This window comes from Paroedura picta, chromosome 6, assembly GCF_049243985.1.
Source record: "Paroedura picta isolate Pp20150507F chromosome 6, Ppicta_v3.0, whole genome shotgun sequence".
Lineage (NCBI taxonomy): Eukaryota > Metazoa > Chordata > Lepidosauria > Squamata > Gekkonidae > Paroedura > Paroedura picta.
This window is the reverse complement of record NC_135374.1, coordinates 76,540,736-76,564,390: the sequence shown is the minus strand read 5'-3', so window position 1 is coordinate 76,564,390 and position 23,655 is coordinate 76,540,736. Positions and strand designations below refer to the sequence as shown.

General features: G+C 42.3%; 2 protein-coding genes across 5 annotated transcripts in view; one reads left to right on the top strand and one right to left on the bottom strand.

The window, feature by feature from the left end:
* Positions 1 to 16,598, top strand: part of S100G (S100 calcium binding protein G) — a 93,840-nt gene extending 77,242 nt beyond the window's left edge. Inside the window, exons 3-4 of the mRNA XM_077343162.1 lie at positions 11,385 to 11,555; positions 15,687 to 16,598. Of these exons, the coding sequence (XP_077199277.1) occupies positions 11,427 to 11,555; positions 15,687 to 15,827 (270 nt within the window). The 5' untranslated portion in view covers positions 11,385 to 11,426 and the 3' untranslated portion in view covers positions 15,828 to 16,598. The remainder of the gene's footprint in view (positions 1 to 11,384; positions 11,556 to 15,686) is intronic.
* Positions 1 to 23,655, bottom strand: part of CTPS2 (CTP synthase 2) — an 83,944-nt gene that overhangs the window by 19,166 nt on the left and 41,123 nt on the right. For all 4 annotated transcript variants that reach the window (XM_077343156.1, XM_077343153.1, XM_077343154.1 and 1 more), the window contains exons 13-14: positions 22,677 to 22,720; positions 2,280 to 2,376 (exon numbers count right to left, since the gene is read on the bottom strand). In XM_077343156.1, coding sequence (XP_077199271.1) covers positions 2,280 to 2,376; positions 22,677 to 22,720 — 141 coding nt within the window. The remainder of the gene's footprint in view (positions 1 to 2,279; positions 2,377 to 22,676; positions 22,721 to 23,655) is intronic.

The following is a 23,655-nucleotide window of genomic DNA, read 5'->3' as shown; positions in this document are numbered from 1 at the left end:
GGCAGGAAGAGATTGGCCTGATCTTGTATGACAGCCCTGGATGTGTGGGGGACATCTTGCAAGCAGCGTGAGTGGGAGCCAGCCCATCCGGGCGAAAACGGCTGTTTAAGAGGGAGCCAGCCTGGGTGCCTGGCCTCTTCATCACGCTCTGGCTGACCGCTTCCCATCCTCCCCCCCCCTTAATTTTTGGTTTTGGCCCCAAGTTATATATCGGTTTGAAGTTATTCCTTCCTTTTCCTTTTTTTCTGCTTAAAGTCATGTTTCTGTTCTGTAATTTAGTTGCAGCAGGTGATTTGCGTTGGGGACAGATTCTTTGTGGCTTGTGCCCTTGCCTGCATGCAGGGATAAACCAGTTTTCGGGGGCCTCCTTATGAGACTGTGCATAGGCATGGCAGCAGCATCCTCCGCCCAGGAGACAACTGCCTGGCATTGCAGGGTGACTAGGACGAATAGTCTCTAATAGAGACTGATGCCTGTGGCACTTGCCCTAGGCGACACCTTCCCTAGGACCAGCAGGCCTGATGGGTAGGAGGAGCTCGATAGGCGTATTGCTCAAACCCTGCAGGTGGGCCTGCTGGTGGTTCCCCTCCCCTGGGGATTCTTTGGTCTGCTGGTTGCTGAATGGGGGTGGTTTGGATTTGGATTTGCCCACTTCACATAGATACTAAAAGGTGTGGCCAAACCTATGCAAAAAAAAAAAAAAGATGTTGGTGTCTATGATCTCTGTATGCCGGGACTCTTCCCCTATGTCTAACAAAAGACTTTGAACTGTGGGAAAATCTGTATTAGAACCATCAATCCCACATGAAATTCATGAAACTACTGAAGAACCCACATGTTTAGTAAAGTAAAAGTTACCTGCAACAATGAATATGTTTGCTACCATTTCCTTTAAAATAAATGATCATTAATCTGTATTTCTTCTATTCATATGGAAAGTAATAAAATTAATGAACAAATGTCATCTTCATGACATGCTTCTGAGTCTTTTGTCTCTCATGGTTCTTAACAACCTCTGTCAGTTAAAGTGTCAGACTAAGATCTGGATTAAAATGCTCACTCAGTCATGGAAATAGGCTGGGTGACCTTGGGCCAAGGTCATCCTAACCTACCTTAACAGGGGTTTTGTGAGAATAAATTGGGGAAAAGAAGAATTTTCCTAACCACTCTGAGTACCCCATGGGGAAAAAGTGAGGTATAAATAAATAAGAATAGGCAATCATTCATCACCTAGTGCTAGATAATGTATTTCTATTCTACTAGAGGAAGACATTTATATTGACACAAGGTATGTTTCACCGTGCAAGCAGACTTACATTGTTGGAAATCACTTCTTTTTCATGGAATGGCCCTAGTGTTAGGGCTCTAGGACAGAAATCTTAGCTCCTCTTCTTAGGGTAGAATGCCACATTATGATTAAAAGTAATGGAGATTGAAAACAGATATGGAGGGGAGAACTGGTAAAATGGGGTGATTACCCCTTCCCCTACCCACTCTCTTTTATAATTCCTGGCTGCAAGTTCTTTCCCCAACCAGGCTCACATCTTTTATAGGTCCCATGTTAAGGAAAACGTGGCTATGAAGGTGGGATTGGAAGGGATTACTTGCAAGTAAAGGACACACATCCTTTCCAACCAGCTGATACTCCCCTGCAAATGTCATCATTATGAGGCAAATGTATTAGAAGAAGAAGAAGAAGAAGAAGAAGAGTTGGTTCTTATATGCCACTTTTCCCTACCCGAAGGAGGCTCAAAGCGGCTTACAATTGCCTTCCCATTCCTCTCCCAGCAACAGATACCCTGTGGGGTGGGTGAGGCTGAGAGAGCCCTGATATCACTGCCCGGTCAGAACAGTTTTATCAGTGCTGTGGCGAGCCCAAGGTCACCCAGCTGGTTGCATGTGGGGGAGTGCAGAATCGAACCCAGCATGCCAGATTAGAAGTCCGCACTCCTAACCACTACACCAAACTGGCTCTCAAGTATTCAAGTATTAAGGGGCCAGGTCTGCCTTATGAAATGTGGGTTCACCCATTTGCATTACCCAGAAAGAAATGGCTATTCCTTCAAACAATAATTTGGGGAACTTCCATTTTATCATATTATGTCTTCTAGCAATGCCTTTAGACACAAGTACAATTTTGTAAAACAGGAATGAAGAGAATATACTGAATTAAACAGTACACTTTAAGCCACATGTATGGTGTACATTTGGGGTGCAGAGGGTATACTGTTGATCATATAATAATGGCAACTAAATCTGCAAGGAGTCTTACCACTTACATAAGACTGAGTCCTCGGCTTTAAAAATTGTTTTCCTTTTCCCCAATCTCATTGTTCCTCCCATATCTCCAGGATTGTGTTCAGGCATGTCAATGACCTAAATAAAGAAAAACATATTTACCTTTGCATTTATTTATATTGATTTTTTAAAAGATTCTTTATCTCTCTCTTACACACACACACAACATAGCCCATGTTTCTAGTACAGTAACATTGTATTTAATAAGAATATGTTCTACCCATTGTATTATATGATCACTATTGAAATCCATGTATATTGAGCCTCTACACAGGGCCACCCTTGGCCCTGACCTAGAGACATTCTGCTGGTGCAGAATGGACCTGTAGGGGCCTATATTCGACCTGCCCTCCAACAGCTACATTGGCAACCAATGGAGTTCTAGATTAGGTTCAATGTTCTGGTACTGACCTTTAAGTCCCTATACAGTCTGTATCCTGCATACATGAGGGACCAACTCTCCCAATATGCCCACTCCCTAGAGAGCATTGCTGTTTGCTAACACCAATTTGTTGGTAATCCCTGGCCATAAAGGGATGGCCAGACCTGATGGAATAAGTTGTCAATTGAAGTCCAAACCCTGACAGTTGTCAGTTCTGCAGGGCTTGCAAAAAAGCATTCTTCCAATAAATACTGGTGCAGCTGGAGATATTTCTCTTTAAAAAACGTTTTCGCAAATGCTACAAATCTGAAGAGTTGGCTCAGCTCAGGCTGTCTACAGGCTCCACAAAATTGCTTACTGGAATAAGTGGGGCTCTCAGTCTGGCAGGGATTACATAGAAGCACCGACTATATTAGGTTTCTGACTTTCATATCTGTGCTTGAAAAAGAGCCAGCACAATTATCTAAGCTGTGGTTTCAACATGTACAGGGCTCATGTGGAGGTGCTGGTTCTTAAAACTGGCAACATACTATCATTCAATGCATAATTCATTAGTGGCTCTAATCACGCCTGCTGGAGAACACATGCAGTTTATTGACAATTAGAATAGAGCCTCCTGGTATACTTGGAAACAGGATCAAAATATTCCACTTTTAACTTTATAAAGTAAAATACCACTATTAAGCCTCAATGTGACATTTTTCCTTAAGATGTTTCACAAAATTTCAATTGCAATTACATAGATAACTAATCCCTCACTAACCACTTATCCTAAGGTTGGTCCCCAGATGGATGACAAAATCCATGCAACAGCAACACCCAAGACTGTTATGTAGGATTTTGAAAACCCAGGAGAACACCAGAGGTGCATAAAAATACAACTGAAAGGATGTTGTATAGAGGAGGGAGCAGAGTTGTTTTCTGTTGCCTCAGAGGGTTGGACCAGAACCAGTGGGCTGAAATTAATTCAAAATAGTTCAGCTAATCATCCAGAAGTTCCTGACAGTTAGAGCAGTTCCTCAGTGGAAAAGGCTTCCTCAGGAGGTGGTGGGCTCCCCTTCCTTGGAAGTTTTTAAGCAGAGGCTAGATAGTCATCTGACAGAAATGCTGATTTTATGAACTTAGGCAGATTGTGAGTGGCTGGGCAGAAGAGACTGTGTCAGTGCTTGGTTCTTGTGACCCTTTCTTGCATGCCCAGGAAAATGTTGATTGCCACTCTGGATCAAGCAAATGTTTTTCCAGACCAGGCTAACCAGGAATTCTAGGGTTTTATTTTGAGGGAGCGGCATCTGGGCATGGAATTGTGGTCACTATGGGTGGGCAGATAGTTGTGAATTTCTTACATTCTGCAGTGGATTGGACTAGATGACTCTGGAGACTCAACTCTATGATTCTATGAAATATGGGAAGCCAGATAAAAGGTAGATTAGTGAGTGGATGTGAAGAAAAAGATAGCAGGGAAAGGTAAGAATATGTACTTGCTAGGACAAGGAAAGAGGAAATAGTGTGGGGAGGGGATGCAGGACAAAGTAAGGTGCCCCTTGCAAATCTTTGCACATTCCCCACAAATGGACACAACTTGGTTGACACTATACCTGGGCTGTAGTTTTCCTGGAGATAGGCTGCTTGGGAGACGAAAGGAAGGAAAGCTGAAGTAGGGGGCTGGGAGCAGATAAAGATAGGTTGGCTGGTAGGTGGAAAGGAAAGAAGGATGGAAAAAAGAAGAGTCTATGGGGTTTTCAGGAAAGAAAAAGAAGATGCAGTGAAAGAGGGGGAAATGACATGTTCCCTGCAAGTCCTTGCAGATCCTCAACTCATTGTTTTTATACATAGTATTGTAAATAATATGTAATGTTTGAAACACTTCAACATTTTAATGTTTGCTGCCTTGAAGATTATGAATTGGTGGGAAAGGCAACAGAGAAATATTTAAATAAATAAATCCTAAGCAGAATTATACTCTTGACTCATTAACTCTCTTCATTCAGTTACTTCAACTGACTCTGAAGATTGCTGTCTTTAAGTATTTGAAAGGTTGTCACTTAGAGGAGGGCAAGGAAAGGCTCCTGTTGGTAGCAGAGGATAGGACCCACAGTAATGGGTTTAAACTAGGTGGATAATCATACTGGCTAGATATCAGGAAAAAAAAATTTCAGCCAGAGCAGTGGAATCAACTGCCTATGGAAGTGGTGAGCTCCCCCTCACTGACAGTCTTCAAGTAGCGGCTGGACAGATACTTATCCTGGATGCTTTAGGCTGATCCTACATTGAGCAGGGGGGTTGACTAGATGGCCTGTATGACCCCTTCCGGATCTATGATTCTATGTTAATAAAACAACACGATTCTCACTTTCAGCAAGCAGATTTCCACTGCTTTTTAAACAGTTAAACTTAACTTGGCAAAGGAACATGCAGTTGCCCTTCTCAGGATGGAGAAGGCCAGGGGTTCATCCTACCAGTTGTACTAGACTTGTGAGGTACTCTGGAAAACCTAAGACTTCCTAAGTGGCTTCAAAGCTCAGCCTGATGTAAGACACTGGAAAACTATGTTTGTTTGCTTTTTACTATAAATCAAATTCCCAAAGAAATAAAAAATGTAATCAAATATAACAACAATGGTACAAGCCTATAGATAAGCCTCGATAAAAGCTATCCAAATATCTAAGTAAAAGGTGTGACACCCAGGCCCTCACAGGTATGTGGAACACATACCTGCTCCGGAGTTCTTTGATTCATTCCGTCTCCCTCTCCCTCTCCATCTCTTTCTCATACAAACACACACACAAACCCCTACCCTTCTCACTTCCCCCTCCCGTCACTTTCCTGACCTACTCTCCGGGCTCTCCATCCCGACACACACACATGCAGACAGGGAGTCCTCCTCCCTCCTTCACCTGTTCTCCCAAGAGGACCCCAGCCTCCTCCAGCCTGGACAGCAGCACCTGTGCCTGTGCTGTGGCTCCCAAAGGCCTAGAGGGCAGGAACCTGATCCTCAGGAGCCATGCAGCCTTTGCCCAGCCCCCAGAGGCCTGCGGGGCAGCGCTATAGCCTCGGCCAGGCACATGGCCTCTCTCCTGGCCTCCAGAGGTCTGTGGGGTGGCCTCGCAGCTTTGGCCAGGTGTATGGCCTCCACCCCAAGTCCCAGAGGCCTCCACCTTCACTGGCCGCCTCCCTTCCTTGCGGCCGGTGTCTCAGCTTCCACTTCCACCAGCCACCTCCCACCCTCCCTGGAGGCTGGTGCCTCAGCCTCCACCACCAGTCACCTCCCTCCCTCTTCTGGCATCCTCCTGGGGGGGTGGGCAAGGACCATGTCTGTACCCATCTCTGTCCCAGAAGGCATACCAGATGTGTTCCACATCAAAAATACGTTCATGAGAAACTGTAATGTATATGCTATACCTTCAGATGTTGATATGATTGTAAAGTCTTCAGTCCATTGGAAGCAGGCATTTATCTTTCCAGTGTTGTAATCTAAGTCTTTTAGCAAGGGCACAAAGGGTCCATATTCTCTTGGTCTCCAGGAGACAGACAAATAATGTAAAAATCTATAAGCAGCCTCCAAAATCAGTGAATGAGGCTAATCATTATGTAGACTTCTTGGGAGAGGGATTTGGGTCTTCACCTGAGGAGGCAAATTTTTTTGTGGAAATTTTTGCATTCTTCAGTACTTCAAGAATGCCAGTTTGCTCTTATGTGAAAATGATCCTAGCAAACTTTTAAAGATGCAGAACCAGTTCATCATAGTACCATCTTGTTTTTATAAAACCTGATTTACTGGCTCAATTTAACTTAATTTACTGGCTGCCCTCAGGTTAAAGATGTTACTCAACAGGACGCTAGCTATCACTCTGCTAATTTTTATCCAGTTTATAAACACAGAAGTCTGGAAATAGTACATATCTTAATTAACCTTTGTAAACTGAAGCTTCCTCCCATGACAAAAGGGATACAAATGTACATTCACCATTTTTTTTGTTGATTATCCTGACAATGAAGGAGATGTGAGCATCCTATGAGCACCCAACACCAAAGAGGTGTTATTGTCAACAGCCCTCCATTCTGCCTTTGTCTTCTTTCTTCCTCCATCATTCATGAGACCGGCATCTCTTCTCTTTTACATAAGCCAATAAAGTTTTGGCCCACTACTGCACTAAAAATAGAGTTGCTATCAAAGCATGCAGGACTAACTTTACTTACTGGTGGCATTAGCCAAGTCTAACCCAATCTTTGGCTATTGGAGCATTGATCAAGGCCTCCTGGTGACTGATTAGGCTCTTCTCCAGGGAGTCCTTCCTTCTCATGAGGTGGCCAAAGTATTTGAGTTTCATCTTCAGGATCTGGCCTTCTAAGGAGCAGTCTGGGATGATCTCCTTTAGGACTGACTGGTTTGTTCACCTTGCAGTCCAAGGGACTCGCAAGAGTCTTCTCCAGCACCAGAGTTCAAAGGCCTCAATTCTTTGACACGGTCTTCCTTATGGTCCAACTTTCACAGCCATACATTGCAACTGGGAATACCATAGCCTTGACTAAACGCACTTTTGTTGGCAGGGTGATGTCTCTGCTTTTTAAGGTTGCTGTCTAGATTTGCCATTGCTTTCCTCCCCAGAAGCAAGTGTCTTTTAATGTCTTTGCTGCAGTCCCCATCTGCAGTGATCTTGGAGCCCAGGGAAATAAAATCTGTCACTACCTCCATTTATTCCCCATCTATTTGTCAGGAATCTTACCATATTAGCAGTCAAAGAAAGGACTGTATGTATATCTGCATTCCCCACAAATTGGTCTGACTGCACAGTAATATAATTAAGATTATTCAGACACGCTGTCACTGATTACACCCAAACACACCATCTTCCCACCTGGAGACAACTGAACTCCAGATGACCGAGATCTGTCCACCAATAGAAACTGACTGCTTTGGAGGATGGTCTCTATGGCATATTTGGATGAGGACCCTCCTGTATCCAAACCTGCCTTCTGCAAAATCTCCTGGAATTTTCCAACCTGGATCTAGCAATAGCCAGGCATGGCCCCAGTGAGGTCTCCCTCAAAAGCCAAAATAGAAAGGGCCTTGTCCCCATGCCACTTTACTCACAGAACTGAAGCCTGGAATACTATGGTTGCCTAGCAACAGGTATTCAGGAAATCCATTTTTTTTAAGTTAGAGATGCTCCTTTTATCATGTTCAGATTTTTAAGGTGCTCTCTTTAAATATCTTGTGGTAGTGTTCCAATATAGTGGGAAACAATCTGGGCATATTCAATCTATAGCTCCAATGTCATCCTCAGATTTTCCAGAACCAGCGTGGTGGCCTTATCTCAGCTGCTGTTTAGCTGTAAGTGGCTAAATCCCTGTCCCAACTTTCCTATGGAGAACAACTGGGACTGTGAGACCATAGAAATAGATTTAGTAAAATTGTTTTGAATCTCTGGTAAATTCTTGCTTGAAGACAAAGAGGTTACTGCAAAATTCTGCTTCCTTGTCTGTAGGAAATGGAGTGCTTTAATGAATAAGGAACTCATCAGCTGAGTTATGTGTTTAATTGCATTTGTTGGAATGACAATTTGGATGTCAATCTTCTTGACAATGTTATCCATTTTGTACTGTTCATATTTTTCCCTTTCCCTTTTTTGTATTTTATGCTGGTCTTAGACTGAAATAACAAACTGAAATTGAAAATGACTTCATCTTTTTCTGCAAACCTAGAACCCTTTTCGTTTGTAGAAAGACCTGTCTTGCCTATTCACAGCTCCAGTAACTGGATTTAAGTATCCAAAGATTTCTCGACTTCACTATTGGAATGTAAGATTTAGTTGCAAGTATCTCAATGTGTTGACAATTGGGATCAAATGCAGCACAATATGGAGATTCACTGCACACACCAATAAAATGATATATTTCGATGGTCTTATTTATCAGCAAGTCTAAGGAAATGTAAAGTAAATATAGAGATCACTCCATTTCTTCAAAGCCAGCAATGAAATAACTTCAAAGCACTCAGCCAACTATTAAATAGCCAGCACACACCCTGTGGGAAATGAGGGGGTGTTTAGATGTACAACAGATAAACAGGCAGTACTTGTCAGCATATTAACACATCTGTACTGAGCAGATCTCAATTCAAAGCAGTGGCGTAGTCTAGGTAATTGACAAACTTAAAACACTGACTCAACACAGCAATCCAGAAATTTACACCTTGTCTGTGTAAAGTGCCATCAAGCTACAGTTGACTTATGGTGACTCTGCAGGTTTTTCAAGGCAAGACCTGAACAGAGGTGGTTTGTCATTGGCTGGCTCTGCACAGCAACCCAGACTTCCTTGGTGGTCTCCCATCCACGTATTAGGCAGGGCCAACCCTGCTTAGCTTGAAATCTGATGAGATCAGGCTAGCCTGCGCTACTGAAAATCAGAGTTATTTATTTAGAATATGTTATACTGGTTTTCCACAAGTCAAAACAATAAAGTACAGTGTAAAATTATTAAAACCACCAATGACACATCAAAGTTCAAAATGCAAATACGAAAAAATACAGAACTCTTTGTCAGCCAAATGACTACTGGAACAGAAATGTCCTGAGTTACTTTTAAAAGCTTAAGGGTGATGTGGCTTTATGAATCTCTCTTTTGAAGGAGGCTTCAGAGTCTCGAAGCGCCTTGCTTCTTGCTACCGTCCCGACCTGCCACAGCTACATTCACCTAGAACCTACCACTCCACTCAGCAGTCTGCAGCCTTTCTCCAACTCAAGGAGCCCTGTTCCAGCTTAGGATGTTTGCTGCCTCAGGAAGAAACCGCACACATTCGTAGAGCTATTTTGTGATTAATCAGCTAAGAAATTAAAGACTTTTTCCTCTGCTTGTTTCAACTGGTAATTTCATGTTCTTTAAGAACAAGTGAAATATACAAAATTTGGGATTGGAACCTCTCCAAAAACCACCTATGGAAGGATAGACTGGAGCTACAACATGGGATAGAGAGTTAAAGACCTAAAACCATAGAGTTGGAAGAGACCTCCAAAGTCATCTAATCAAACACCCTGCACCTCTGCCAGCATGCTATTTGTGCTAGAGAAACTGGTGCTCTAACTTGCTTTAAGCCCAACTACAGAAAAGAGACAGTTACAAGGAGAGAGGTTTAACTCCGCTATTGTGCCTGCACAGTGACTTGATCAAAACTGGATTGTAAGCAGCAGTTAAGCCCTTTGGGGGCTATTAAGAGGAGATTAAAGGGCGATATCAGCCCCTCTGCCACCCTGAGGTTTTTAAATAATGATTAGTATGATTTTTTGGCCACCAAATGAATGGATGATTTTTAGTTGATTGGCTAGTTTGATCAAAATTGTTATTTATTTTATTGGGGTTTTTATGTATTGGGGTTTTATCTTGTTAGCCGCCACGAGCCCTTGTGGGAGTGACGGGATATAAATGTAATAAATAAATAAATGAATAAATAAATATTTCTGAGACCTGGAGGTGTCAGTAGATGCTTTTTTGGATCTCTTGTATCTTGTCTTAGTAAGGCAGTATTAGTTACAACATACGAAGCCTTAACCCCCTGACCAGCCCAGGCAAGCTCAATTGCATCAGATCTCAAAAGCTAAGCAGGATCGGTCCCAGTTAGCATTTGGACAAGAAACCACCAAAGAAGTCCAGGGTTGGGAGGCAGAGACAGACAATGGCTACCTCCCATGAACATCTCTTGCCTAGGAAATCACCATAAGTCAGCTGTGACTGGATGGCAAATAAATAAATACTCAAGTCATTTGAAACTGTTTATTTGCCAATCTAAATGCAGAAGAAGATCTATTCTAATAGCTAAATCCCTATAAGCCACAAACATTCCAGATATTCCCAAAATGCATAATGGGCTCTGTGAACCTTTTTCATATAAAAACTATGCTGGAATCTCTCAGCATATCACAAAAATTTGGATTACAAGGAGAAATGGAAAAGGCACATGATAAAAGACTTTATGTAAATCTGACAACACTTGGACAGCTGTTAAAAATCTAATAGAGAAACTTTAATGCAATCATAGAATCCTAGTTGGAAGGGGGCATATAGGTAATCTAATCCAACTCCCTGCTCAATGCAGGATCAGCCTAAAGCCTCCATGGTATTTGTCCAGCCGCTGCTTAAAGAGCAACAGTGAGGGGGAGCTCACTATCTCCTTAGGCAGCTGATTCCACTGCTGAACTACTCTGTGAAAAAATCAATAATATGTATCATCATAAAACTATTTCGTCATCAGGGTGGAGTGACAGCTTGCAAAATCTATAAAGCGTGTCCCAACCCATAGCTTCTCAGTAGCACCTGTACTGCCTCTGGGTTAGAGCATTAGGTAAAGTATGTTTTATATATATTATAATGTCTTTTGTAATGTCGCATATGAATGTATTATTTTACAGTGAACTGCATCTTGCTATCTAAAAAGTATTTTATATTTCTCTTATCACAATAGCTTTAGAAATAAGTACTTTTCTATAAAGTTCTTTTATAAACATTGGAAAGTGTATATATAATGCTTAATTTTTGTGCTGGCAGAATTAAAAATCTTATTGTAAAAGAAAGGACAACCAGAACTGTCATCATCTATATAATTCATGTTATTTTCCAAATGCATGTAGAACACTTTGTCTGCTCTCAAATTCAATATACTTTCCCCTTGACAAACCTCAAAGATGTTAACTTTGGGCTTTCTTTTTACCAGCTTTTCTTCAAAAGTACTCCAGCATTTTTAAGATTAAAAAATATGGCCAATTTGAATGGTGATGAACTTTTGAAACTTTTTACTCAGTATGCTGTAAAAGAGGGTAGTACTCATCTGCTTTCCACGACAGGACTAAACAATTTGCTTCAGAATCATTTCTCAAACCTTGTGGTAAGTCTTTCCAAAATTATAGCAAATATATTGCCAGTTTTATTTATCTATTTATTTACATCCCATCTTTCTCCTCAATGGGAGCTCATAAATTGTATCATTCACCTCTCCTATTTTTTATCCTTCCAATAACCCTATGAGGCTGAAAGCCAGTCACCCAGCAAGCTTCCATGGCAGAGTACAGATTTGAACCTATATTTTCCAGATCATAGTCCAACACTTTAGCCACCATGCTGGCACTATATGGTTTTAGAAAGAAACTAATCCGATTTTTTAAAGTTTTTTTTTTAAGAGAATGGAAGGAAGAATAACATTGAACTATAGAATACATGAGAGATTCTTGCTTCCAACATATACTATGTGAAAATGTCTCAACAATACCAGAAAACTTAGAATGTGTATTTTTTAAAAAGCAATCTGATCTAGTTTCTTTGTCATTTTAAACAACTGACTCAGATTATTTCATCAGAATTAAACAAATTATTATATTGCCCAGTCTGTCTCCAAAGCAAAGATCTAACCCAGTATTCAATAGTCAATATTCCCCTCACCATCTACTACAGTAGGGTGTAGTGATTAAATTACTGGAATCAGGGAGACCTGGATTCAAATCCTTGTTCAGCAATGAAGCTCATAGTTGACATTTGTCAATTACTTCCTCTTGGCCTATCTAAATAAAATAAAAATCTAAATAAATAAATAAATCTTACAGGGTTGTTGTGAACATGAGAGGAGAGAAACAAACACTGCTTGGAGATTCCTGGAGGAAGGGCAGGACAAAAAAATCCTTCTCTCCCCTGCAGGCCATGTGGGTTCTAATTAAAACAACTGACATATTCTGAGAAGGGAAAAAGAAGTCAGAGCCTCTGTGCCTGATGGATTACCCCTCTTTTTAATTCCTTCTATAGATGCAAGTACAGCCTTTACCTTGCTGGTTTAGCATACAAGCAGCCCCAAGATAAAGAGACAATGTGACATTTTCACTAAGTAAAGATATTTTTCCAATAGGAGCATGTGAGCTTTACCACTTCCATCACTTGAAATTATTATTTCTGAGAAGAGACTTTTGTCATACTTCATAGAAATTTCTTAACAAAAAGGTTTTATTTAAACAGTTTAATATAAAAATTTAGAAATCCATTCATATATATTTTACTATCAAAAAAGCCTGTTGTTGAATAAATACAATGGGTGCTAGCCCCTTCTGACCTGGGCAGGCGCCCAGACCTGTAGTGGGGCTGTCCTGGCAGAAGGAGGCATGTGTGAGGCCTTCTCTCCCCACCCCAGCCCAGGCAGGCACGCCAAGACCTGCAGAGGCTGCTGCAGGGCTGTCCCAGGTGGGAGAAGTCACACACGGGGGCCTTTTCGTCCCCCCCCCTGACCTGGGCAGGCACTACCAAGGCCATGGCAGGCCTGTCCTGGGCAGGAGGAGGCATATGTGGGGCCTTCTCTCCCCAACCCCCCAATCAAGGTGGCCACCATTGAGGCCAGGCAAGGCAACAGCAGTAGGGTTGTTCGGGGCAATAGGCCTTCCCAACACAGGTGGCCAGCTGGCCTGCAACCCAGCCTCTCCCATGTACCCAACCAACTGTCCCACACCTGGTGAGTCCTGAAGCAGCCATGTTCTCCTGTCTTCCCAAGACACACGACCTGGTTTGGCCCAGAGGATCTCTGACGTTCCCTCTCTCCAACCTTCCACCTCAGATTCCTCTCCCAATACGAAGCCTCACTCTCTCTGACTCTTCAACTTCCTGACTCTCTTCGTACCAGTCCAACACACTCACTAATCCCCTCCCACTAGAGATTCTTAAGTCCTATAAAGTTTCATTGGGCGTCTAGCTACAGGGATCATCACAGATGTCTTATGTGAATGAGGAAGGTTCCTATGCAGAATCCGAAAGCAAGGAAGACATCACAATAACTTGCACAATGCAATAACATTGTGCACAGAAATATCAAACAGGATAATCCTGTTTGGCGGGAAATGGGCTATTTGTTATGGATAGGCAACATGCCTGGCATATAAGTATCTGCTGTTCTGCACAGCTCTTCCTTCCCATCACTTGGGGAAAAAATCAGACAAAAAGGCAACTGAATAAATGCCTGATTAGGAGGCTTCTGCCTGCTGACAAATATTGGATTCCCCCCTCCCATTCACACACATTTACTATATTCCCGAATAGGACCTATTTTGGGTTAAAGCTGACTAGAGAAAAATATTTCAGTAATAGATTGGTTTATGGCAATATACCCCAGGGTCATCTTACTGAATTGGCAAAACAAAGCTCATAATAATTTAATAATAATTTTTGCAAAGATTCCAATGACAGAAACACCCAAAAAGCTCCAGAAGGTTCAACAAATACATGGACTAAAGGTAAAGGTATCCCCTGTGCAAGCACCGAGTCATGTCTGACCCTTGGGGTGACAAACTCCCGCGGACTAGTATGTAAGAAGAAGAGTTGGTTTTTATACCCTGCTTTTCTCTACCCAAAGGAATCTCAAATCAGTTTACAATTATGTCCCCTTCCTCTTTCCACAGGAGACACCCTGTGAGGTAGGTGGGGCTGAGAGAGTTCTCAGAACTGTGACTAATCCAAGGTCACAAAGCCGGCTGCATGTGGAGGAGTAAGGAATCAAACCCAGTTCTCCAGATTAGAGGCAACTGCTCTTAACCATTATATCATGCTGGAACAGGATCTGTCATTGCAGAAACTGACAGGGCAATGGTGGAGTTTCAAGCCAGACATTTTGAGCAAGCTGCACTACACCTATGTAGCAACAGTTGCCCCAGGTTGAAGGCCATTGGATGGGGGAGCAGACACCACGCACACAGGCCACATGTGTAGCAGAGGCTCCAGGCCACAGCAACCAATATAATCAGATATCAGCAGCACCTCCCATAGAAGGTGGCAACCAGCTATGGCTGAAGGCCACCAAGATGTCCATAGGACAGGAGGCCCAGCCACCGAGTTGCATCCTCAGTGGAAGGACTCAGCCCCCAATATGTGGAAGAACTGACCCCTCATGGGCTACAGCACAGCTGTCGCATGGGGGAGGACACAAATACAACAGCAGTAGTAGCCACCAACAGGCCCAGCAACAGACCCTGCACCCACCATGTACAAGGTCCAATCCCCACAGCCACTGGGACAGCATCCCCGGAACTGCAGGCCAAACAGAGAGACATGCACCCTGATTGGCCCTATTCTAACTTGACACCCCAGACCATTCCACCCCTCAGGCTGTTTCACAAATATTACGAGGAGGAACAATGGATAAGGATGTTACTTTGTGCTTTTAGTTAATCATATTGTGTATGTTTCGTGGTTGTTGTTTGGGGGGTTGGGGTTTTTTTTCTACACAGTATTCATGTGTACAGTATTCTTTTCTATGTCTAAAATTAAAAGAAAAACTGGAAAAAAGAGCCAGTTCTAGCCCCCAAGCCTTATTTTTGAAACCCCTGAACTAGAGATTTCTCATGGACAAAGAAAGAATAGAGAACTGAAGTTCCTTTATTAATCCTTTTATCCTGACTTCCATCACTGAAGACACAGGCAGAATAAGTGGCATGGATTTGTTTTTCCAAACCTGTCCCTGCCCTTGCTCTATAAACCAAACATATTCTATAGGCACATAAAGGTAGTTAAAGAATCCTTTCTGCCCTCCCAACCCAGATGCACTGATTGTGGAGCCGAAGAAAAGGACAATTGGTTGGATTCAGCAGTGTTTTCATTTAATCTCACTTATTTACCCTCTGTACTGCAGCCCCCCCCCCTCCACATAACTTTTTTTCTATGCAGCTTCCAGGATCTTTACCATGGGTCTTTGCTGGTCAAAGGAGATCCTCTCCTCCTTTTTTCACCAGTGGGAAAGCTGGTTGGAACCAATCTAATACTTCACATTATGAAACGATTCTTTATTTTATATGCAGCCAGGCAAAACTACGATCTATTCCGTGAACTACATTTCAAGAGATGCAAAAGCACACCCACTCCATTTTGTATATAAAAATGCAAGTAGAATTGATCAAGATATTCCAGCGACATAATATAGCCTAAATATTTTTACTTAAATGGATGTCTATTCTGAAAATGTCTACATAATTTCTTGTTTTCTATCTCCCCGCAGGGTTCATTCTCTCTTGGTGATATGGCAAAATATGTGCAGGTAGATAAAGAAGGAAAAATCAGTTTTGATGCTTTTAAGGCACTGATGAGCAAGATAAGTGGATTTTCTGCTCTGAGTGGATTAACGAATCTGGTCTCCTAAACTTCCTATGAAGAGGCAGAAGACAGAGGTGAACAAAATCTTGCAAGATCTGTACCAGCTGTACTGTGAACATTAAGTTTGCCTTTGCACAAAAAAAAATCTGCTTTTCAAACTAAATTTAGTAATTGTAAAATTATGGACGTCATTTAATAAAAAATCTACGTTGGTTAAAAAGCATGTTTATTTGATGATCAGTAAAAACCTGGTAGTGATTTTCCCCAGTAATTTCAAAACAGTGAGTTTAAATGCTACAGATGACACAACCATGGATCCTGAAATATGGTAGCTTCTATGGCTAAGATAAGGTGACCAGATTGTCCCACTTTTGGAGGGACATCTGGGGGCAACTGGCAAATTGTACTTATGTTGCAAGTAAAAACTATATATTACAATACTATTTTTGTGTTCTATGTATTCTATGAAAATTTTTGTTGCTCCATATAGAACAAATTTTTAATCAAGAACTTTACCAATGTTAAAATCTGGTCACCTAAGAGTGTGATCCGTGAATTGGAAAGTCCTTCCTCCAACCCTAGCCTTCGACACAAGCTACCTGGAAAGTAATGTCCTGAGGATTTATTCTTTTGAGTTTGTTGTATGAGTTAAGGCATTGGTTCTCAACCTTACTAATGCCGTGACCCTTTAATACAGTTCTTCATGTTGTGGTGAGCCCCAGCCATAAAATTATGCAAGTGTTCTTTCACAGAAATTAAACTGAAACTGACCAATGACATGAAGATCCATTGTTCATGATTGTGTATAAATTGTTTTTTTCCAGGGTTTCTCAGTTTAGCTCTGCCTCTTGCCTCGCCGAGCTGCGCTGGAGGCACTGCTGGAGTGGCTGGGGGCCAAGCGCGGGCGCCTGTAGGAGAAGCAGCAACAGTGGCAGCACCCCCCCCCCAACCAAGCTGCTCACCCTGCTGTGACTCCTGTGAAAGGGTTGTTCAACCCCAAGATTGGGAACCACTGAGTTAAGGTCTCAGAGCACTTAAAAAGGAAACAACAGAGTTTCTAGCAATGGTATAGAACTATGAACCTTGACCATGCCTGGTAAAATTAGTGGAAGTCCCATTTTCTGCCTTTCTCTGTTAATAAAGAAATATTTTCTTTATTCAAATATTTTCTTTATTCGCTTTAGGCTTCAGTTGAAGCCCATAAGCAAACTCCAGCAATGAACCTCAGAAAACCTACACTGGATAACACACGCCAGGTCTGGATTTAAGAACAGCTGCTCACAGCCTGAAACTGAAATGAACTCCTTAAATTGAGATCCCCAAACTCTTTGAACCTGTGGGCACCCCTGGAATTCTGACACAGGATGATGGGAGTAAATACAAAATGGCTGCCTCAAAAGGAAGTGTGTGTCCCCCCCCCCCCCATCACCACACACAGAAGAAGCCCAAGTGCAGGAGAAAAGTTTTTTTAAAAAATACACAGGGGAAAAGGAGTGTGAAAGTTTCTAGAACCAACACTCTGTTGGCAGCTGCTGCCAAGACAATGTTATTTTAATCTGCACATCCCATCAGATCTTCAATGCCCATCAGAAGCCTTGCTGGGGAGAAGTCCCATCTGGACTCACCTCCTTTCTAAAAACACTTGGTGGGCAACAGGAAAGGTGTCAACAGGCACCATGGTGCCCAGAGGAACCACAGTGAGGATCTCTGCCCTAGAAGAATTACTTCCTGCAAAAGGGCAATTATGCCACTAGCTGAGAAGGAAATTTAGAAGCCTAGCAGGATTCCTCAACAGATTATTCCCCCTAAGATGCCACATTGAGCTTCAAATTGTCATTTTAAAAGCAAAATTACTGAACACTACATCTATTACTAAAAAATACCACATTTTAATGTTGTGTCAAACAGCATTTTTTTTCTGTCTTGAACTTACTTCCCATAAATTTCATTCATCTACAGGCTTATATGACAGCAAATTGTTCTTTCTAACCAATTTCTCCATGCTACTCATTATTTTATTTTATAAACCTGTATATCCCTTCTAGAAAAGATAATAAAAACCATAACTGCTTTAAAGTTTTCTTTGTAATGAATGTGCTCCAACCCCTTGATCATTTTTGTTTCCATTTAATGTACCTTTTCCATTTCAAAGATATCCTTTTGGAAGCCAGACAACCAGAACTGCCTTCCATTTTACGTGATTACAAGAGGTAGTGACATGAAACAATGTAACATAAATTCATTATTTCCCATTCTTTCCATTTCTATAGCACACACATTTTCTATGAGTTTTCATGGTCCCAAGATGAGACCAATATAGACCCTATCTATATGTGATGTATAATGCATGTCGTCGGGAAAAAATGATTTATTTCATCCGCTGTTCCGTTGTCCAATGTAAAGTTTAATAGCATTAATTCTAATACTCTACTGTTGACTTTCCTTCATCGTGAAACTATTTGTTCCTGCTTGCCAGTTCCTTGCTTTAACCAGTTATTGATCCACAGTAAGATTTGCACCGTACTGCAGGCCTGCTTTTAGAAGCCTTTGATGAGGGACTTTGCCAAAAAGCTTATTAAAAAGTTCCAGCACATACATTTCTGCAGCATTTCTGTGGCCTTTCTGTATAGCATATGAAACAACAGCAATATTCATTATTGTATATCTGATTATCCGATCACACAAAAACATGCATTATTATTCTTTGTCATTCTTCCTATTCCTATAACAGATTTTTTAAAATGGATTTGATGAAAATCAGTTATTTGTGAGGGAAGTCTTCTCACTGGCAGTCTTCAAGCAAAGGTTGGATACACACTTTTCTTGGATGCTTTAGGATGGTTAGGGCTGATCCTGCGTTGAGCAGGGGGTTGGACTAGATGGCCTGTATGGCCCCTTCCAACTCTATGATTCTATGAAGGCTGAAACGATTGGACTCTCGAAAGTTTATACCTCAAAACTCCACTGATCTAGCCTCTGTTCTGTAGTTTCTTAACATTACATTTATAATTTACTAAATATAAGTGCATAATCAAGAGTAAGTGCCAAGACAGAAACCTAGAGAGTGAATGCCACTGCATATACCCAGGAGGGCAAGCATACTGATAAAGGGTACTGAAAGTAATGGGAAAAATGCCACCTGTTGATAAAGTACATTTTTGACATCACTTCAAATTAATCAAAACATTGTCATTGGATAGCAATCTAAAAAGTGAAATATAGTTTATTATTATTATTTATTATTATTATTATTATTATACTTATTTCCCACCTCTCCCTACAGGCTCGAGGCGGGTGACAATAGTCTCAACCCCATTAAGACCCATTATAATCTCCATTAAGACTTTAAATACTGACATAACGGCAGAGAATCCCTATCCCTCCCCAAACTGATATCGGAGATAATGGAAGAGAGTGATGTACACTTCCTGACTCCTGGGGGGGGGGGGGTGATGTCCATAGTTCACTGACCCCAGCCTCAACCATAGACCTGGTGGAAGAGCTCCGTTTTGCAGGCCCTGCGGAAAGCTGACAAATCCCGCAGGGCCCGCAGCTCACCCAGGAGCTCATTCCACCAGGTAGGGGCCAGGACTGAAAAGGCCCTGGCCCTGGTCGAGGCTAGGCGTGCTTCCTTAGGGCCGGGAATGATCAATTGGTTCTCACCCGCAGAGCATAAAGCCCTGCGGGAAGCATACAGCAGCAGGCGGTCCCTCAGGTATGTGGGTCCCAACTCGCGTATGGCCTTAAAGGTTAGAACCAAAACCTTGAACTGGATCTGGGCAGCTATTGGTAGCCAATGCAGCTGCCTCAGCACAGGCTGGATATGGGCCCTCCAAGGTGTACCAGTGAGGACCCTAGCAGCTGCATTTTGCACCAGCTGAAGTTTCTGGGTCAGGGACAAGGGTAGGCCAGTGTAGAGCGAGTTACAGAAATCTAATCTGGAGGTGACTGTTGCATGGATCACTGTGGCCAAGTGGTCAGGGGACAGGCTAGTAGCCGGGCCTGGTGAAGATGGAAGAATGCCTGGCTCGCTACTCTCTTGACGTGCGCCTCCATAGTCAGGGAGGCATCAATGGCCACACCCAAGTTCTTAGCTTGGGGCACGATAGTAAGTTGTGCCAGGGTGGGTAAGCGCGCTGCCTGTTCCCACCCCCTGCCTCCCAGCCACAGGTCCTCCTCTTGGAGGGGTTGAGTTTCAGGCGACTCTGCTCGAACCATTCAGACACCGCTTCCAAACATCTGGGAAATGGTTCCGGGGGAGAGTCCGGGCAGCTGTCCATTGGGAGATAGAGCTGGGTGTCATCAGCTCAAACCTCCGTACCAGCTGGGCCAGAGGGCGCATAAAGATGTTGAACAATGTAGGAGAGAGGACTGCGCCCTGAGGGACCCCACAAGGGAGTCTGTAGGGCTGCGAGAACTCCTCCCCCACAGCAACCCTCTGGGACCGGTTCTGGAGGGAGGAGTAAGGCTGTGCTCCATATCCCCATGCCAGCTAGGCGATGGACCAACAGCTCATGGTCCACAATGTTAAAGGCCGCCAACAGGTCTAAGAGAACCAGCACGGCTGACCCGCCTCTATCCAGCTAGCAGCGCAGGTCATCCAATAGGGCGACCAGCACTGTCTCTAGGACGGAAACCAGACTGATATGGATTGAGTGCCGGTTTCCTCCAAGAATGCCTGGAGCTGGTCTGCCGCAAGAAGTTATTAAAGAACTTTTATTTCATCAGCATGGGTTGCAAAGCACTTAAATAGATGTAATACTAACTTCTTTAATAAAGATATTGATCCTTTAATTACTGCCATTCTGTTTGTGACTAACAGTACAATTCTCTGCAGAATTTGCAGAATTAGTTCAGTCTAAACTCACAGACTTGAACTGAAAGAGACCCGAACTCCAAATCTCAGGTAGGGCTCCAGGAAATCTTTCAGTTCAGGCAAAATCTCTTTGCATTCTCTAGTAGGAACACTGTAACTGATTGCGCAAACCATACATTTAGTTGAGTCGAGCCTTGTATACCATTCCACCACCCCCAAGTGCAAAGTCCAATCCCCAAATCTTGAGGGGAAAGGCTGACATTAGATTTGATCATTCAAGGTAGGAATGGAAATCACATCTATTTGCCTTACTGGGTAAGATTCTCTTACTTTTCCCTCCAGAAGCCTTGCAAGTGTCAGGAAAAATTGTGGATTTTTTAAAGTGGTTAAACATCCATACAATCTTTTGTTGCTCACCTCTTCCGTAAAGTATACACGTCATATTTAGTGCTAAGGTAGAGGCTTAGTCAGAAGGCCAGTGTCAGACAAGAATTTGGACGATCCAGGTTCAAATTCCCACTTTGTTGTAGAAACTTTGTTTCAACCAGGGCCAGAGCATTCTCTGATCTGACCCCCAACCAGTGGAATGAGCTCCCGGAGGAGATCAGGGCCCTGACAGAGCTTAAACAGTTCCGCAGGGCCTGAGTTCTTCCATCAGGTATTGGGTTGAGACCAGGCATAACCAACAGCGACTGAAGGGCCCCTGTCCCCCCCCCCTCAGAACTCCACCAGAGCGCTCTGGACCTGTTTGCACTGTTTATACTGTTATAATGTTACAACTATTAGTTATTAATATTATTGTACGGTTATTCATTTGTTATAGACTGTTTCATTTATTGTTCTTATGTTCCATGTAAACTGCTCTGAGCTTCCGGTGAGGGAGGTATATAAATATAATAAATAATAAATAAATATGCTAGGTGACCTTGGGCGACTCTGTGTATTTCACCATTTCTCACCTCACAGCTTTTGGGTTAGGATAAAATGGAAGAAGTTATATGCCACCCTGAGTTCCTTGAAGGGAGGCTGGGTTTAAATATACTAAGTAACTTGATGGGGGAAATCCCCCCCCTTTTGCAACTGTTTCAACTTACACCTTTTTCTGTCTAATCAGACTGTGTGTGTGAGAAAGGGGTGGTTTGGAACAGAAAGAGTTTCAAAAACCCACCACCATAGGTCAGATGACTAAGTGTTGGATGGAACAGCCCTTTCTGTTTCAAACCCAACCCTCCTGCCACCTGGCCATTGAGGAATATAGTGACTATAGGGAGAAAATAGAGAAAAGAGAATCAAAGTCTTTACGAAACCCCTACTTACAAACTCTAAAACTGGACTGAACTTTGTGTCAAGTCATTGCTGACCCTACATAAACCTACGTAGGTCTGTCTGTACAACACTGGACATGCCAGAGGTAGTAAAAAGCATCTTTCTCACCACAATGAGTAATTGTGCAAGAATTAGGGTTGCTAACCTCCAGGTGAGCCCTGGGGATCTCCAGACTACAGAGATCAGTTCCCATGGAAAATAGATGCTTTGGAGGGTGGACTGCATATCATTAAACTCCATTGAGATTCCTGTCCTCCTCAAGCTCCACCCCAAATCTCCAGAAGTTTCCCAAGGGGTCCTGGTGACCCTAACAAGAATTTATTATTACATTTGTTTTCAGCTCTTTCTTTCTTCCACATACACAGCATTTTCCTGTCATATAGATATACAGGTTATACTCTGAACCAGGGGTAGTCAAACTTTGGCCCTCCAGATGTCCATGAACTACAATTCCTATGAGCCCCTGCCAGTGAACTCTCAGCGAACTCATGGGAATTGTAGTCCATAGACATCTGGAGGGCTGCAGTTTGACTACCCCTCCTCTGAACCATTAAAACAAAAAATAGCTTCAAAGAATATCACTGTGAGTAATGCAATTCCATGCATATTTATCCTATTCTAGTAACAAATTAAAGGTAGTAAATGTAAAGTAAAAGATATACTTGTGGTATATCCTCCAGAAATTACCACCCTTTGAAGCATTCTAAATTCAGGGCTTATTTGAATATCTATAAAAAGGGAGACAATACTCACAACAGGATTATTCGTGTTTGGGTCAAATTCTGTTGAATTTGCATCTGTAAAATGAAAAGTGATACATAATATTTTAGTTATACTAGCTATATAGTTTAGTAATTCTGTATTCATCACAGAGATCCTCTGTTCCATGATTTAAAAAAATTATTATGTTCTTTTATTGTTACTATAACATTAATTTATTCTTACATTCTAGAACTCTGCTGTCAAGAATTAAAATTCTTGGGGTTTGCAAACCTCTGAGTATACAAAAGAGTGGGCTACATGTCATTAACCACTATCTGAAATCAGACAAACTATATGTATCAGTAGCCATTCAGATAATATTTTGACTTTTGGCATGGTTGTCACAATGTGAGTTTTATCACCCAGATTCTGAAGCAAACTTTAATATTATTTTTCCCAAATTTTATCTTGCTTTAGGAATAGAGAATGTGCTGAACAGACAAAACTAATAGTAAATTACTACCAACAAACTTGACAATGTACATCTATAAATGAAAATCTTCCCATAGTAATTTGATTTGGACAAATGTAAAATCAAGCTAGTAGCATTAATGTCAGGCAGCTGGAGATATGGGAGACACATCAGTCTGATGCACAGATTCCAGATCTGATGGTGTCCAAACTAGAGGTCCTAACTTGGGAAAACCTAGATATTTGGGCCTGGAGAAAGATCTCAGGGAGATGTAATGCCAAAGTCCACCCTCCAAAGCAGCCATTTTTTCCCAGAGGGACAGATTTCTGCAGTCTGGGGTTCAGTTATAATTCCAGGGAATCTCCAGGCCTTTCTTGGAGGTTGACAGTCTTAGTCCATATACCATGGACTTCAGATATGTCATCCTGGATTTTGTTTAATTTCTTTTGGTGAAACATACCATCAACACATTGCAGGAGTAGTCTAGGTGGGATGCAGGGTTTCCCTAAAAATTACCAAGAAGTTGGTCTCCGTCAGTCCCCGAGTAACCTCCAGGTG